The sequence below is a fragment of the Fusarium phalaenopsidis genome (genome assembly GCF_050370095.1).
Source record: "Fusarium phalaenopsidis strain FUZ10S chromosome Unknown contig_32302, whole genome shotgun sequence".
Lineage (NCBI taxonomy): Eukaryota > Fungi > Ascomycota > Sordariomycetes > Hypocreales > Nectriaceae > Fusarium > Fusarium phalaenopsidis.
This window is the reverse complement of record NW_028145405.1, coordinates 5,842,253-5,859,132: the sequence shown is the minus strand read 5'-3', so window position 1 is coordinate 5,859,132 and position 16,880 is coordinate 5,842,253. Positions and strand designations below refer to the sequence as shown.

Genomic DNA, 16,880 nt, shown 5'->3' with positions numbered 1-16,880 from the left:
GGAATTGACTTTCTCTCCCCAACCGTCGGGCGACGCTCCCCGCGTCCGGCCCCTGCCCCCATTGATCCTCGTCCATGCATGCCCACCATCTTCCTCAGGCAGTCGAATTCTCCACCTTCTGATTCGACCTCGAGGGCCAAGCTGCCAAGGATGACGTTCCATGGCCTGTCAGCCTTGACAGGTTGTACCTCGATCCATATAACCTGTCGCCTCCCTTTGTAAATCTGTCTTGCTTGTCATCTTTGTCAATCCCACTCTTTTGCTGTACAAAATGTCTAATCATGGCGCCGACGCAGCCAAGCCCGGAAAGTAGCACGCGCGAGCAGATCATTGTCGAGGCGTGGGCTCAAGGTCTCAATGTCGGTGCCATTGTGATCCTCATTCTGCTGGTTTTGTGCAATTATCGCCACAAGGCTCTGCTGCATAAACTGATTCTCAGCGAAGTTGGTCATTACGCCGTCATTTCCTTTGTCTTGCTAACTGTTGACTCTAGCTACTACTTGCTCTTGGACATGGGTTCTTTGCATTCTTTCAAGAACCCGAGTTTGGCTGGTAAGAAGGAGCCTGAGCTAACAATTTGACGCAACTAGCTGACCATTTAAAGGGTCCTCAGCAGCACAGCAGCTCTACTATACATTTCCTATTTTGTACACAATGTCATCGCCTGGCTCAAGATCAAACCATTCCTCCCAAAATGGGGCTCCCGAGTCTTTATAATCTCCCTCCTCGCCGTACAACCGTTCTGGGTTCTCGAAACATGGGCCAACTTTCAGTACCACAACAACCTCGGAAGCAGAATGTTGGACACGTCAAGGCTATTCGAGCCACTAGCAAGAGACCCCTGGTGGGTATTCACCACTATCAAGCTCGTCCTGGCCATCAACGACAACTACGAATTCACGATACCAAAGCTCGTTCGGATAAGTCCGCGGTTCGGCGTCATGCTTCTTTGTCTTTTTGTTTCCATCGTGTTTGTGGTTGTCGATGTTGTTTTTATGATTCTGGTTTCGAAAAGAGGCGGGTTAAACCCATTCTGGCGGGTGAGTAATGTCTCCCACTTCACACGCTTCTGGGGATGATTCTTTCTAAACAACCCATTAGCTCGCCCTTGTGTTCAAGTGCGCATCCGATGTCATATTCCTAGACGACTTCAAGAGCGTTCTGGATCGTATCTCGGAGTCCGCCATGAGGAAGATTGCCACTTTCAGCTATCGAGATGATGACAATTCACAACCTACGAATCCGAACCGCTCAACACCTGGCTTTTCTGGTATCGAGTTCCGTCGAAAGAGCTCAAGGCCAGTAGCATATGGAAATGGGAATGGTTGCTTACAGGGACGCTCGGGGTCCTGTGTGAGCGCCGAGGATGGCCATTACGAATATGCAACCAGCTACGACCATTTTCTCGCAGACGATAGTAGCCCTAGTAGCCATCGGGGGCAGAGGAAGGCTTCAGAACATGGAGATACACATTCAAGAGGTGAGTAAACGCTTGAAGAGTCCGTTTTCTCGAGCTCGGCTAATGTAATGTCAAGATATTGAACTCGGGGAACGAGAGGATGGCATTCTCATGGAGCCAGTGCGAGCGCAAACAAGGAATAGCCTATTTAGTTCCAGCTTCCCACAATCAAGATAGCGGTGTCCAGATCAGACCCCCGGGCATGGTTAAATACTGGCTGCTGCGAGTTTCATTACATCCCTCTAGTCCAACAATTGCGATGATCTGTACGTGTAGATCCATACTCGTTTACTGATTTTTCACGATATCCTCTGTTGGCTCCCCTATACTGCCATTGATTGATAGGGAAATCGTGCCGCTTGGATATCCACATTCAAACTCATCTTCAACCTTTTGGCCAACCTTGTCCGAATCCTTAAATACATTCTAGTCACATTGAAGTGGGTCTACTATTGTCCAATGCCATGATGATGGAGAGTCTTAAGCGCCGTGAACCCCCTCCTTCATCCCGGGCGCTTACATTCTGACCGCTCGACAGGTTTCACGAATGGGATCACTATGAGGTCTATATACTGAGCCAATCATTCTTAAGCGAAATCACAACGCGGTTACTGCGACGGCTTCTTATCATATCAACATCTTGTCTCGGTGTGGGATTCATGTGCCTAATACAACGTTAGGCACAGTGATGGCTCATCTTCCACAACTATAAAGCACATAATATCTCTGCACTGGAAACTATAGGAGTTCTTTTCATTTTTTATTTGTCTATGGGTTGAGGTCTTTCTACAATATAGATACCTCCTGTTTTCGTGGTAAGCATCTGTTACCCACCACCACCTTGTTGCTAACTGAGGCCTTCTCAAGCAACGGGCATGGCACGACTAGTGGCTCTGGCTTTGAACCATCGGGATAACCTTTCTCATGGAAGATCTCGGCAAGTCTTTGGCTGCGAGGCTTACCACTGGGCCATTATGATCATGCCCGAGCCTAGTCAAGGGCAGGACTGCTCTGCCTATGATGCCACCGACTCATCCGAGATCGACCCCGTCACTTTCCGAATGAATAATCCAAGTATGGACTGGTGGTTTCGGGTCCAGGAAAATATCGATCCTACTCTGAGTGAAAAGCTCATCGGGCGTATTGTTATTGGAAAGGTGCCAGACGAAGTGTCGAGCGCTGATCTTCGGAGCCTTTTTGAGAGAGTTGAACTACCTGTTAAGAACAGGCATCCCCAGCAGAGCTGTGTGACTTGGGTGTTGAATGCCTTTCGGGCTCTTCAGAAACAGGGCTGGGCCTGGGAATTCGAAGTTGATAAGTTTAAAGATATGGCGCTCTCTTATGCTGATGAAAGAATGAAAGGAAGGGACTCGAGCGAGCCGAGCTTAAAGTATTACAATGTATAGCATTCAATGGGGAGGTGTAGAAGAATTCGAGCCTTTGATGCATGTGGAATGATGTAAGTAGTGCTTGAATAGGTCAATATGGATATATTTCTTTACTTGTCGAGTTAAATAATTTAATCGACCTCGTGGGTGGTTTGATGACGAGCTTTTACCTTGAAGCTCATACCAGACTGCCCACGGGTATTATAACTATCCGCTTGCGTTTCCCTGACTTGAGGCTAACCACCCTGTAAGCCCGGGTGTTGACAACATGAGGGGACAAGTGGGCGCCGAGTATGGCGGAAAATAACGTATTGTTGAACCGTGCTACACTCAAATTATTAGCTAGGTCAATAAAAGTGGACTCTTGGAACTAACGTTAAGTCTTTGCAATCAACTCCAGCTTCATCAACTCAACCTTGCTTGTCAAGTCTCAGATCAGAGTCTCAATAGCATCTTATCAATACCACCCAGGGATACCCAAGGTAGCATTATTAATAAGAAGCCTGTCTTACGCGTCTGGAAAAGATGTGATACGCGTCAGAGATTATCTTCGTATTAGCGTTTGAAACAGTGTCTGTGTAATCAATGCGCCCGCTTCGGTCTCGCTTTCGGTCCCGGTCTCTTAGCGTGCTGCCATGGTATCTAAGCCCAACCCGCTCCCTCCGTAGTCTTTCCAGGTCTCCTGCATCTCTTGGATGTTTTTTCTTTTACTCAGCTGAGATCAAAAGAGGGAATCTGAGATCCGATACCGCCACTTGAAGTCTTCCAAGATGTCTGTCACATCGACTGCGGACCTCCCCCCTCCTCCATCAAGCGACAAAATCAACATTGCCATAGCTGACCTTGTCATTTACATACTTCTACTGTTTCCGGTTATCCGGATCACTTGGAGGCATGGCAAGTCCGGCATGGTCTGTTGGCCCATCTTTCTTTCATACTTCCCTCTTCGATTCGTCTCGGATGCCTATCAGATCGCCAACCGGGACGAGCCTGAAATTCCCAATGCGGTTGCCATTATGACTAATGCCGGGAGCATTGCTTGTTTATCTTTGACCATAATTGGATTGATCTATGAAGTGTAGGTTCTATTGTGATCCAATGGCAGAAGAAGTGTTGCTAACTCGTGGCTTTTATAGGAACGTGATCCTTCCGCTACCTCCGAAACGCTGGACCGAAAGAATAATGCTAGCTGTTACTCACCTTGCCATCACGGCAGGGATTGCACTAGCTACATACGGAGGAGCCCCTAAAGCCGGAGCCAAAGGGGGAGTTGTGGCCGAGAACTTGAACCAGACTGGCAACTGCTTGATGATGTTCACCATGATATTCGGCCTCGGCTGGTGGTTGTGGCAGACTAAGAAGCGTGTCATGTCCCTCAAGTCCCATCCCAACTTTGAACCTGGAAAGTACCTGCTGCTGGCAGCATGTGCAGCACTCCCCTTTCAGCTGATTCGGATTGGCTACAACCTCACCATGGCCTTTACTCCGTATGCCGTCATAGATCCATTCTCGGGATCTTTTGCTTCGAGGCTTTTATTGATGTTTGGGACGCAGCTTTGTGTAGCTATTGCTGTTACTGTGGGTGGGTGGATGAGTGTTGGGCTTGTGCCGGCACATGCTCTGGGGCAGGAGAACCAGGGGTTTTCACGATTTAGGACCCCACGACCTTGGGTCTGATACTATGAAGCTGTTTTCTGCACCAATGAGAAATAAAATGGCATTGGGATAACTAGGGTTGGGATGGTTAGAAACTTTTAGAATGTTATGGGATTGGTTGGCTTTCGGACTTGGCTCGGTATGGAAACGGGGTTACCGTTGATTTTTGAGTTGGAGTTAACTGAAACTACTTGAAATCGAATAGACATGGCTTCAAAAAAGAAGAAAGAAAAAAAAACTCGGTTTCGGTTTTAGGGCGTTGGGTATTGATGCCGTCATGTATTGATTGCTGTGTGTTCCATTATCGTGGCTGATGGACTCTTTGGAGACATCAATAATGACAAGAAAGACCGTGATTGAGCCGCAAATACGTGTATTTACAACCCTTGATGCTGAAACCCTGCCACACGAGTGAATGGTGGAACTGTCTCGACTGACGGATCTGCCCAGGGATCTCCCATCTTACGTCGGCCATGACGACGCCCCCTTATAAATCCCACGTTCCAGCCGCCCTTTAAGGCTGGTCTAGGCCCTATTTGGATCCGGAATCTCGGTCTCGGCTTGAGCCTCAGGGCTTAGATGGCCATGGCAGGCCAATGAGATTGAAATGCGAGACCGAGACCAAAATAGGACTGATACAACATGGGGTTGCTTTGATTTAGGCTTATTCTTAAGGTAAATTGTCAAAAACAGCGATGGAAGAGAGTTTGAGGAATTGTATATAAAGATTGGCAATGCCTTGGGATGTGTCTGTCTTGATCCATCAACACCATCCAGTCCCGCAATCTCCTAGTTTCTACAGTTTCCTAGCCTTTGCACACATTCACCTTTCTTTGCATCTTTATTTCTTATACAATCTCAATTTCAGCGTTCCTTATCTTTCTTTTTAAAAATGTCTGGCTTTTTCTCTAACCGGGTGAAACTCCCCATCCACCTTCTCCAACTCGTCCTCGTCGTTGGGGTCCTGGTCGTCTCAGTCGTACGAATGCTGAACCAGCCGAAAAACGCCCCTCGAGGCCGTTCGAACACCATGGCACTTGGAATGGTATGTATTCACTCTGATGAAAACTGGGGTCGGTCACTAACAATGTCTCAGGCTGCCAAGTCGCTTATCATTATCCTCTATCAAGTCTTGTCCGATCATGTGCGAGCATTCAAGAAATGGTCAAGCCTCAAGGCCTATGTTATTCTCAACGCATTGGAGATCGTCTTTTGGGGCGCAGTGGTGTTCATGATGATTCAAGCAAACCTAAAGTTTTGTGAGGGCATGAGTTGCACGCTCAGCTGGATTGTTGTGGTTCTTGGCATTGTCATGAGGTATGCTCCAAACATGAACAAACAGTAAGGAAACTCGACTAACAATGGTTTCTATGTAGCTCTCTCGCCTTTTACATGACTATTGTCACTTGGCTCGACTTCCGGCACTTCCGCACATACGGAACCCACCGTGGCCGCCATTACCATGGCAAGCACCTCGAAGTGCAGTCATCCGAGAGCATCAACATGGACACTGCTCCGATGACTGGACGACACCCAGGCGACGAAGGACAGGAGCGACTTGATATTCCTAAGCCAGTTCAGGCTGACTACGCGTATTATTCGCCAAACGCGAGACGCGAGATGATGAACCATTATCACCACAGTAATGGACGGTACTAAGCATGTTGCTTTTTCTGACAAAGCAAAACTGGATCATAGAACACGGGTATGGCGGTGATTTCTTTCATGGAGAAGACAAGAGAGATGGAAAATAGAGGGGGATACAGCGAGCATATCTCCACTTGGGCAATGCGATTGAGCGGCACATAGAATTTGATTGAAATAAGTATTCACCACTAAATAGCAAGACGATACCACCTCGTGGAGTACTGTAACATGTTAAGGTGAAAGTTAAATCAACAGCCACCAATTGATTGCAATACAACCTGGTTAGTGCCAGCCTCACCCTGGCCACCCCTTGTTATGGACAACGGAATCTTGATCCAGTTCTGGTGTTTTAAACCCCGAGCACCAGACCACGTAAACCGGACCCCCCCACGGCAATCCGCCGACATCGCTACCTACAATGCTTCCTTCATCCCTCAAGAGTATCTATCGCCAGTACAAGGCCGACACGGACTCTGTGGTCATATGATTAGCGACGACTGCAAAGGCTAATGGATACGTCGACGACACCGGCAATGCACTAGTTGCTGCTGGGTCGGCGGGTAAGAAGAAGAAGAAGAAGAAGAAGAAGAAGAAGGCCAACGCCAACTCGGCACCCAAGCCTAGATACGTCCTGAGGATCAGAGACTTTGAGCCCATGGCGAGATTCATCGCCAAGCTCGAGTCCATCAGCATTCCTGAACATTTCGCCATTGCCCTTGAGCAAGTCATTTGGGGTACGAACTTCAACTTCACATGGACCTCATCGCGTGAGACTGACCTTGATGCACACAGTTCGCAAGACCTTTGTCGACTTGCTTGTCGCTAATGGGATCCCTACAAGGGGTGATTCAGATGCAACTCATTCGTACTTTGCCGATGTGCTCGAAAAAGTTGGCAGGTGTCTGCAGCCGCTCATGGAAGGGCCAGCTTTCAAGGCTCCTGAACCAAAGACTACTGCCACGGCTGAGGATCCTCTCAGGAAAATTTTTGACGTTCTCGAGGTGTACACACCTTCAGAAGAGTTCTTGAACGCTCCAGCGACTGCTGTTCCCAAGACTACGCCTGAGGTCGAGTACACCGTCGAGGAGGACGACACCTTGGGAGATGCACTCTTTGCTTTCATCTCTCTCCTGAACGGCTTTACCCGTCTGCGCGAGGAGGTCAGGTCGCTGTGGAAGCGCCACCTGGAAGGATCTCTTGATCTCGCTGCTGCCGCCGTCGCGACAAACACGGCGTTTGAGCTCGCTCGCAGCATGGAGGATGAAGTGAAGCCACTACTTGACAAGCACGACGGCGTGGATCAGCTCATAACGGTGTACTTTACGAAAATCTGCGAAGCGTGTGGTGTTGACGCGGAGATGAGGGGTCAGGGGAGCCTTACAACTTGGTGGCGTACGATTTGGCCAAGGCCTGCTTCGCGAACGGCATGAGCATGCTCAGAAGTTATGCGGTGGGCAACGCTGGTGACCATATCATCAGCAAGTACAACGGCAAGTTTGGATGGTATGACGAGCCCCTAGCGGGCTCTTCCTCGACGAACCGCGGAAAATGGGATCAGGACTTTACGGCGTTCAACGGCGTCATCACAGAGCTACAGTTCCTCTCCTCTAACATGGGACAGGGGGCGAGGATCGAAGACGAATTGATCTGTAGTGTGGGAGCGCTGATGAACAGCACTGAACAAGGTGGCTAGCCTGGTATGAGTTTCTGGCTGTCGTTTGCCATGCAAACGTACATCGAGGTGTTGCAGTCTTTCGGGAAGAACTGCCGCGATGCCTATGAACAGATGCAGCAGGAATGGCGCAGGATCAAAAAGACCATGCTCCACGTCCCTCGCACGTCGAAAGATCGAGACAGCGTCCTCAACTCCGTCACCAAATGGGACAAGGACCCGATCTGGCATTGCCGCCACAAGATGATTAGGCTAGGCGCCATGCCCAAGCCCAACCCCCCTCAGTTCCAGTTCCTGCGTCGAAACCCGATCCACTGTGGTCTCCTCCACGAAATACGCACCAGTTTCCACCTCTCTGGCGTGCGGTATGCGGCGTACAGCGGAGGGTTAATGGTGACTACCCAGCTGTATCATGCTCTCCACAATGAGAAGCTGCTTCCGGAAGAGGTCGTGTGGGAAGACCTCGACGAGTTTTGGAAAAGACAGGGAAACTTGGCCTTCTTTGTCGGCGATCCCCCCACGGATCGTGAGGGCTACTTTAGGAACTACTGTCTCAGCATTGGCCTGTCGGCCAGCAACTGGGCGCCTACCAAGAGACAGGGCAAGGTCAATGTCAATACGGCAAACCGGCGCAACCTTAAGTTCAACAGATGGGTGCCTCTGACGATGAAGAACCAACTTGTCCCTACTAGAGAGCGTCCCCCTCTGTCGGCCGACATGATTGAAGGGATCCTGCTCGACGGTCGCCGACATGAGATCATGGACGGCAAGGGACATGTCCGACCAGAGCTCAAAGAAAAGATCGAGGAGGACAAGGTAAGCCTAACTTGTATCAGGGGTTCACTCACATGTTGGTATGGATCTAGCCGTGCCACACACAAGGGGACTTGGTCTGACTTTGCATGATAATTTAAGCCAGTGATTTTTACCACATGAGCGAGTGAGGCCCATACAAATGTTAATTCTGGATAAGTTTGAGATGAAACCTGGTGTCGCACAGAGAGTCCAAGTCAACGAGTGAAACTTGAAGCGCCGCCAAGCGCAAACAAATTCACATTCCGACAAACGGCATTCACGCTCCCCCTCGGGCTTTCGGGCAGCACCGAGCTCTGATTGGAAGTGCTTCAGGCTAAAACGAGACGGCTACAACCTTGATTTCCGACTAATAACTTGCTATCGCACAGTACCCGAAGCACTGACTCTATCCGTGCAAGTATCATCGTGAATGCAAACAAAGGATTCGACATGACGGCAATCAAACGGAAGCTGCGTTTGAATGCTTTGATACGTCGATAGGTACATAACTTCGACTTGCATCTCCTTCTAAAACACAATCTCTCTTCCTCGCACACAACCAAGATGAGTTCATCCGACGAAAACGATCGCGTCGTCAAGAACCTGCTCGACGCAGTGTGGACAACCCTCAACCGCCCAGATCTCGCCGTATTTGCCATCGGAGGCGACGTCCAAAAGCCAGATCCGGCTCCAGAGAAGACATCTTCGCTGGCGATTCGTTGGGACCGCGATGATCAAGGCCAATGTCGCAAGCTGCTCCTTCCCGTGGGCGATGACTCTGCTTCGAAAGAGTCGTTTGACATGATTCTCGGGGATTGCCAACCAGCGACGTTTGGGGTTGGAAGCAAAGAGGTTCTTGATGAGGAGTATCGGAAAGCTGGAAAGCTGGATGATACTGCTTTCAGTACCAGCTTTAACCCTTAAGAGCATGGTATCATGGATACCATCAATCAGGTTCTGGCTCAAGGAGCACATCGAGAAGGTCTCGGTGTGAAGGCAGAGATGTACAAGCTCAATGTAATGTCTTTGCTGTGCTGCATCGATCGCGTTCTCACATGGCATAGGTTTACTCTGGTCCTTCTGGAAAGTTCAAGGCACACGTCGACACTCCACGATCAGATCGTCAGATGGGCTCACTCGTCGTCTGTCTCCCAGTTGCGCACAAAGGTATGTTCCACCCCCGGAAACGCTTCACATCCGTTGACTGGCAATCAGGTGGCCAACTCGTTGTACGACACAGAGGCAATCAAGTCAAATTTGACTGGGGACCCAAGAGTCCCGACACCATTCAATGGGGGGCTTTCTTCTCTGACTGCGAGCATGAAGTCCTCCAGGCCTTGTGGGCTTCGCTTGCGCCCACGCCTACCCTCACACTTCCCATTCCTCAATGGACGATCTCCACCACATGCTCAAAGGCATCGACATGGTCGTCTACCAAGCCTTAAAACGTCTCCTAGGCTCAGCCTGCGTCACAGCCGTGCTAGACGACACGGAGTACAATCAGAACAGACGAGAACGGATGATGGACTACTCAGACGATGAGGAGGGCAACTACGACTGTGTCAGCGCTTCTCTGCAGCCAGTGCTCACCTGTGAAGACTACAACGAAGAGGAAGCGCCTGATCCGGGCACCATTGCAGACTTCGGTTCAGGGCCGGCTTTCCCTCGTCGGGGTGTTACGTGGTTGAACCATGGGCCGAATAGTCGGACAGCCAGCGAACTCGCTGTTGCGTTCATCACGGTGAGTTTGATCTATATGATGAATGGGAGTTTGGTCTAACATGACTCTGTAGTACGGTAATCGGCCTGGAATTGATGCTTATTATTCTACGGCCGTCATCCTAGCCAAGGCCAATGCGTTTGGGAAAACGTGAGCTAGGTTTGGAATCGGGAGGTATTTTGTTAGAGGACTGAACGAGCGGCATACGAACCGTTTCAGAAGAGGCGCGGTGTTCTATCTGTCGCTCGGTTCGTGACATCATGGAATAATAGGCCGCTAGAGGCTGTAATCGTGTGCAATACATCCAATTAGTTCGCTCTTCGCGGTCTTCCATGTGAGTATGAGATGTGTGTGTATTATGAATAGCAAAATATACAACGAATACACCATATCCAAAGCCATTCACTCCGACCATTTTACCACGGGATATCAAGCAAGCAAACAAACTCCACGCGCCGCCTTCAATTGCCGGTTTCTTTCTTCCAAGTTGTCATCTACCGTTGAGGACATCACTGAGGAGCGTAAGGCTGTTGCTGGTACTGCTGAGGAGGCGGCGACACGGCAGGAGGAGGAGCAGTATACTGGTTCTGGCCATCGAGCTCACTTCCATAGGTCTGAGGCGGCGCGGGCTGTTGGTAGGGAGCCTGCTGCTGGGGCTGTTGTTGAGGGAACTGTCCATATGTCGGCTGACCCTGGAACTGCTGTTGTTGTTGCTGATCTTGGGGAGAGTAAGGAGCTTGAGGAGGAGGATAAGCACCCTGCTGCTGGTAGGGGCTCTGGGGCGGTTGGAAGGGAGGCTGTTGGTAGGCCGGAGCGGGGGTAGGCTGGGGAGAGAACTGCGGCTGCTGGGGAGCAAACTGGCCGTTGGGAGCAGGCTGCTGGAACTGTTGAGGCTGAGGCTGGCCCTGGAACTGCTGGGGAGGAGCGTTCATGGGCTGGGCTTCGGAGATCTTGGCCTCCATCTGGTAGTTGTCGGAGGGAGTTCCGGTGCCGGAGCTACCCACGGCGAAGCGGCCTTCCTTGCGACCGCGAAGGAACATGAGAAGGGTCCAGACAAAGGTGGCGATGAAGAGAACCCTACCAAAGTTAGTCAACGTCTTCACAATATGCGCCAACAAAGACTTACCAGACGAGAGCGCCCAGACCAGCGATGGAAGACAACATAGCAAGACCAATCTTTGTAAGGATGACATCGCGCTTAGTGTGAACAGCCCGCTTAAAGATGACATCGCAGCTCTTGCTGTTGACGACACTTCCATCATCATAGCAGTCGCCCACAGTGACGGGCACGACATACTTGGACCGACGCGAAGCAGTAGCAGCCCAAGCAGCAAGCCAAAGAACAATAAGAAGCCCATCAACGATGAGAACAGCGAGGATGTGGTATGCGCCGCGAAGGCTAGGGATCTTTTCGGTGAAGACGACGTAGGCGACTGCAAGCCAAGTAAGGATAGACTAGATGTGTTAGTTCGAGATTGATAGGAAGGATGTGGAGAGAACGTACAACGGCGAGGGAGAAGCCTTCTTCGTCGAGGTAGGCGTCGTGAATCATGCGACCACAGAGACCGACGATGATGAGGGAGATGAGGAATTGGAAACCGCGGATGATCATGATCCAGAGGGGAGTGTGAAGGACGTGATCGCCCCGGGGCTTTTCCACGGGTTGCTCCATTGTAAGTGAGTGCTCGAGTGTAGGTAAAGTCGTGTAAGTGAAGCCGTATGAGTCGCAACAGCTCTCGAGATACTAAGGACAGTAGATCTTGAGCCAAAAGAAGGAGGCGCACCCATAACATCGAGGACGGCGCAAACCGCCTTATACGTCTGGCGCGTCTCCTACAGAAACACACAAATCTCTAATCTGCTGTGCATCTACCGCGCAGCCCAAGGCAGATTCAAGAAGGCCCTGTCGGATAGCTGCGTTAGCGTCCCTCAGCCGCACGCACGCCGGTCCCATGAATGGGCTCCGTCGGGCGCTTTTCACGGAGTGGAGCGTTATTTCGATGAGGCGTCAAAGGAAGGGCGTCTTGTTCCTTTTGGGACGAGAATCTTTTTAAGCCTCTTGTACAAGTATCTCTTCTTTCTCTTCTCCCTCTTTTCGTGTCGTATGTGATTAGTGTGACTCTTTTACGAGAGACAAGAACGTGGTACAAAGTGGTTGACGCTCTGATATCCAACTTTGATAGTCAAGACGAGAAGACATGGACCGGGATGCCCCCTTGCTAGGCTACGACAACTCCACACCCCTTGCTCTTCCGTGCCTTGAAACACTCCGGCAAGTCGGCATGGGGGAGAGACAAGTACCGTTGAGCGGAGCAGGGCAGGCAAATCGGTAGTGTTTTGATGACCGCTTCTAGCATGTTTCTTTCTACGAGATGATGACTTTACACCCAACAGAGTTTTTACACAGGTTATCAATAATAGAAGACATCGTATATCCATATCAATGTGTGCTTGTGAGGTGTCATTGTCCCCCATTGATCGACGCCAGGTCACTCCAAGAAGGAATGCCTGGCACCCAATGTCTCGCGAATTCGACGCATATGATTTGCCAGATGAAGCCAATATACAGGTGGGACTCGCACACGAAGGATCCGACCCCGGAGAGGGGGGCGATCCGGCTGGGGATGCGTGACCCATGTCCGTCTCTCTGTCAAAGCCTTGCTTACAATTCACTGCCTCTCCCTCATCATCAAAATCCGATGCTATTACCAAACAAGGACAAACCTCTTGTACGTTTTAAGAAATCTCAACGCCTCGTCTCGAACTAGCCTCATCGCCAAGATGACTGGAACGTGACAGAAGGGGGCTGAATCGGGAAGCAGGGGTTAGGCCAAGCCCATTTAAAAAAGAAAGCCTTGTGGGCGGGTCCTTGCAGGGCCGGCCGTTGAGTTGAGGTGTGCCTGGGGCGGAATATGCAGGGCAGAGCGCGGAATGAAGTCGAGATTAATCAACGAGAGTGTCGGACACGGCGTTGCTAAGTCCGATTGCTGCCCTTTTTGATGGATAGGCTATCTATGAATAGAATCCGGAGACTAGGAGCTGATATCACCGATATTCCTACTCGCTGTTTGTTAATCTCCCAGTTCAAGTCTGGAGGTTTACACCATTCCTTGCCTGCTCACCTCTCAGCCCTGCGTCTACTCTTCTGTTCACTCTCACCATGTCATCTCACATCACAAGGTCACAAACACCAACTTCTGAAACAGAACCATCTATTTAGGCGCCTGTCTCGCCGGAAACGACCAAGGCGACATCCGTGCCTTGTGCTAGACCAAGACTAGACCTTAACTAGAAACCAAAAACTAGGGCGCGGCCGTTGAGGCGTCAAGTCATGACTGTCATGTTCGGAAACCTTGACGCCTCGACTCTTTCTCCCGCCCTGCCGCCGCTGCCGCCTCGTTCTTTGGCTCATTCCCCTGAGCTTCCATAATGTGAGCCCTTTCTAACCAAGGGAAACGCTCTGTCTTTTGAGTGTTTTTTTCGTTTTACTGTGTTTTTTGTCCTTTCTTCTGCTGACTGCTCTGTCCGATCCGTCTTTTTACTATTCCACGTCTCATTCATCTCAGTCGCTTAGAGGTTGACTTTACTCCTCGTTGGGACCCTTGATCAGCACCTTGATCGCCTCACCCTCCTTAACCTTCTTGAAGGCCTCCTCAGCCTGCTGGAAGTCGACAATGCCCGTCACGAGCTTCTTGACGTCGACCTTGCCAGTGGCAACCAGCTCAATGGCCAGAGGGTAGTCACCGGGGCCGTAGCGGAACGAACCGCTGACGGTGGCCTCCTTGATGCACATGGCCATGATGGGGAAGGTAATGTCAGACTTGCCCATGCCGCCCTGCACGTAGCTGCCACCGACCTTGAGGACGTGGATACTGGCCTGGATCGAGGGCTCGGCACCGCTGGCATCAATGACAACGTCGGCGCCCTCAGGGAGGTCGGCGAGCTCGAGGATGTTCTTGGCGTTCTCCTCGGGGGAGATGCGCTGAGAGGCGTAGGTGTGGGTAGCAGCAAAGTCCTTGGCAAAGTCGAGCTTGGACTGGACAATGTCGACGCTGACAATCTTGGAGGCACCGTAGGCGCGGGCGACAGCGGCGCAGAGGAGACCGACGGGACCGGCACCCATGACGACGACAGAGTCACCAGGCTTGACATTGGCCTGCTTGACGATGTGGACACCGACGGCGAGGGGCTCAATCAGGGCACCCTCCTGCTGGGACACGTTCTCGGGCAGCTTGAAGCAGAAGTCGGCCGGGGCGCGCCAGTAGCCGGTGAGGGTACCGTGGTAGGGAGGGGTGGCGGCAAAGACCATGTCGGGGCAGAGGTTGTACTTGCCAGCGAGGCAGTTGGCGCAGCGGCGGCAAGGGTATCCGGGCTCGAGGGCGACGCGGTCGCCGACCTTGAGGGTCTTCACCTTCTCGCCGACCTCGACGATGGTACCGGCCGACTCGTGGCCCAGGACCATGGGGTCTGTGACGACAAACTTGCCAATGGAGCCATGGACCCAGTAGTGGACGTCGGAGCCACAGATACCAGTGTAGTTGATGGCGACGATGACATCGTGGGGATCCTCGAGGGTGGGCTTGGGGCGCTCCTCGAAGGTGACGTCGCCGGGCTTGTTAAGGACGAAAGACAGGTTCTAGAGGGTGTCAGCTAGAGTCTGGGGAGGGGACCAGTCAAAGACGTACGCTGGCCATTGTTGCTGTGGTCTGAGTCTGTGATGGATGAGGGGTTGAGAGAGAAGAGGAGGGACGAGGTTCGGTGTGGGATGTCGGTCTTCTTATACCGGATCGATATGGACGGTGGGTTGTTGAGTGTGGAGCGAGCTACCAGCTATTCTCGCGTCAATGCTGTTCAAGGAAGAATTGTTTCAAAAGACACGTCTTCTTTTTTTTTTCCATCCGGCCGGGAAAACGGGGGAGGCAGGAATCTGCTGATGAGGGCGACATGTGCAGGTCAAATAGACTGATGGGGGAGAATCAGTCCATGCCATGATTCCCGTCCTTTGCCCATGATGGATGCTGCAATCACCCCCCACGTCACCGTGTAGGTATACAAAGCAAAGACCCCGCGATCAAGAGCAAGGCCAAGCTCTTCCTCACCAATCAAGTACCCGTCATGCTCGCTGCAACCCTCGACCGAGCTGTCTGCTGGCACAGGGGTGCCGGGTGCGTGGTGGTGGGTAAAAAGAGGTGGCTTCCACAAGTGCCGCACAACGGAGGTCGGCGAGAGCCCCTCTCGGGGTGTTTCTCTTGTCATGACGGGAGCGCTTCGAAGCTTCGTTTCTCCTTTGCGAGACTTGGGTAAATTTTGCTTGGAGCTCATGATCGCATTGGAATCAATTTAGCCAGAAAGACTTTACCCGCCCCAATCGAAGTACAGAAGGGAGATGGTCTGGTGGATCCCGCGACACGCCGGCTGTCAATCCGTCGGTGAGGGAAGGAAGCTCCAGCGGAGCGGCCACCTTAGGCAGGCACCAAAGATAGGTACTGTACGATAACTGAGAGCTCGTGTTAGTGGTATTAGTCGAATTGTTATGGATGGCAACACATAATGCTCTCACTTACTCAATCGCTCGTTGTCACAAGTCAAACGTGGCCTGTGGAACCAACTGATTCGTCCTCACATGCGAGAGAGACTCCTGTGGCTGCTGATGCCGAGCGGTTATCTCTCAGATCATGATGCGCACTGCGCTCTCTGCTTCATCCCACGCATCCTTCACCTCTTTCCCCTGTGCCTGTGTCTCGCCTCGCCATTCTTACGTATGCACGAGATAGCAATGCCGTGACATTTCCACCTCCGTTGAGCCGCATGCCATGATCATCTTCCCGCTTGAACACTCTGCGTTCAATGCTTCCCTCTTCCCTTCGGAGCGAGCGGATCTCCAACGGCCTCGGAGCGGGCTCCGGCGCGGAGCTGCGACAATGGGTATAGCGCTCGGGGGTGTGCGGGGATGGGACGCGGCCTTCGGAGAGGAGGGGGGAAGCATTGGCATTAGCGGATCCGCTTCACCTACAGCTGCTGGGAATCGGATGATTCTGGGGGAAGTGGATCTCTCTCTCTAGAGATCCGACTCTGTTTGTGTAAAGCTGCGAACTTGAGAGTCATGTCCGAGGGGGGAATGGATAGTTTATATATTCATCCGTCGTATGATGCAACTCCATTCACCCTGATGGCCATGCCCGTTTCCGCTCTCTACAGACTCCAAGCAGACCTTGCTGGGCACCTAAACGCTCCGCTGGGGTGAGATACACACACGCACACGCCTCTTGCTTCATCCTACATGAGCCTCAACCGAAATGGCCTGAGATGAAGAGATGCCAATGCCCACCAACGGTTCCAAGATGCAGCATCCGCTCGCCAGAAAAACAGGGACAAGGTGGACAATCTGCCGCACGCCTCTTCAATCTCACGGTTCCTCGAGTTCGGATCAACGGGAATCAAAATCTCGCATATGGCCTGAGTATGTGCCGGGATCACATCGGCACTGAGCACATGTTTCGAATCGTACCTAGGTAGCTCAAACATCATGCGTACCACAGAACG

General features: G+C 51.5%; 7 protein-coding genes across 7 annotated transcripts; 5 read left to right on the top strand and 2 right to left on the bottom strand.

Moving 5' to 3' along the window:
* Positions 1-281: 281 nt before the first annotated feature.
* On the top strand, positions 282-1,427 carry LRP88_09174 (uncharacterized protein; the record flags this gene model as incomplete). Its single annotated transcript, XM_083245664.1, has 5 exons — positions 282-443; positions 494-552; positions 605-1,040; positions 1,102-1,302; positions 1,422-1,427. 5 exons carry the CDS (start codon positions 282-284, stop codon positions 1,425-1,427), a joined length of 864 nt encoding a protein of 287 aa, XP_083100158.1.
* A 4,106-nt stretch (positions 1,428-5,533) lies between these two features.
* LRP88_09173 (uncharacterized protein) lies at positions 5,534-6,162 on the top strand (the record flags this gene model as incomplete). Its single annotated transcript, XM_083245663.1, has 3 exons — positions 5,534-5,548; positions 5,600-5,820; positions 5,880-6,162. The coding sequence occupies 3 exons, from the start codon at positions 5,534-5,536 to the stop codon at positions 6,160-6,162; spliced, it is 519 nt and encodes a 172-aa protein (XP_083100157.1).
* Positions 6,163-6,568: 406 nt separating this feature from the next.
* LRP88_09172 (uncharacterized protein) lies at positions 6,569-9,021 on the top strand (the record flags this gene model as incomplete). The annotated part of the gene is made up of 6 exons (XM_083245662.1): positions 6,569-6,590; positions 6,642-6,884; positions 6,943-7,463; positions 7,514-7,746; positions 7,855-8,638; positions 9,007-9,021. The coding sequence occupies 6 exons, from the start codon at positions 6,569-6,571 to the stop codon at positions 9,019-9,021; spliced, it is 1,818 nt and encodes a 605-aa protein (XP_083100156.1).
* A 160-nt stretch (positions 9,022-9,181) lies between these two features.
* On the top strand, positions 9,182-9,541 carry LRP88_09171 (uncharacterized protein; the record flags this gene model as incomplete). The annotated part of the gene is made up of 1 exon (XM_083245661.1): positions 9,182-9,541. The coding sequence occupies one exon, from the start codon at positions 9,182-9,184 to the stop codon at positions 9,539-9,541; it is 360 nt and encodes a 119-aa protein (XP_083100155.1).
* Positions 9,542-10,004: 463 nt separating this feature from the next.
* LRP88_09170 (uncharacterized protein) lies at positions 10,005-10,491 on the top strand (the record flags this gene model as incomplete). The annotated part of the gene is made up of 2 exons (XM_083245660.1): positions 10,005-10,358; positions 10,411-10,491. 2 exons carry the CDS (start codon positions 10,005-10,007, stop codon positions 10,489-10,491), a joined length of 435 nt encoding a protein of 144 aa, XP_083100154.1.
* Positions 10,492-10,846: 355 nt separating this feature from the next.
* Positions 10,847-12,009, bottom strand: LRP88_09169 (MARVEL domain-containing protein; the record flags this gene model as incomplete). Its single annotated transcript, XM_083245659.1, has 3 exons — positions 10,847-11,414; positions 11,464-11,792; positions 11,842-12,009. 3 exons carry the CDS (start codon positions 12,007-12,009, stop codon positions 10,847-10,849), a joined length of 1,065 nt encoding a protein of 354 aa, XP_083100153.1.
* Positions 12,010-13,920: 1,911 nt separating this feature from the next.
* On the bottom strand, positions 13,921-15,031 carry LRP88_09168 (chaperonin 10-like protein; the record flags this gene model as incomplete). The annotated part of the gene is made up of 2 exons (XM_083245658.1): positions 13,921-14,973; positions 15,023-15,031. The coding sequence occupies 2 exons, from the start codon at positions 15,029-15,031 to the stop codon at positions 13,921-13,923; spliced, it is 1,062 nt and encodes a 353-aa protein (XP_083100152.1).
* Positions 15,032-16,880: the final 1,849 nt, after the last annotated feature.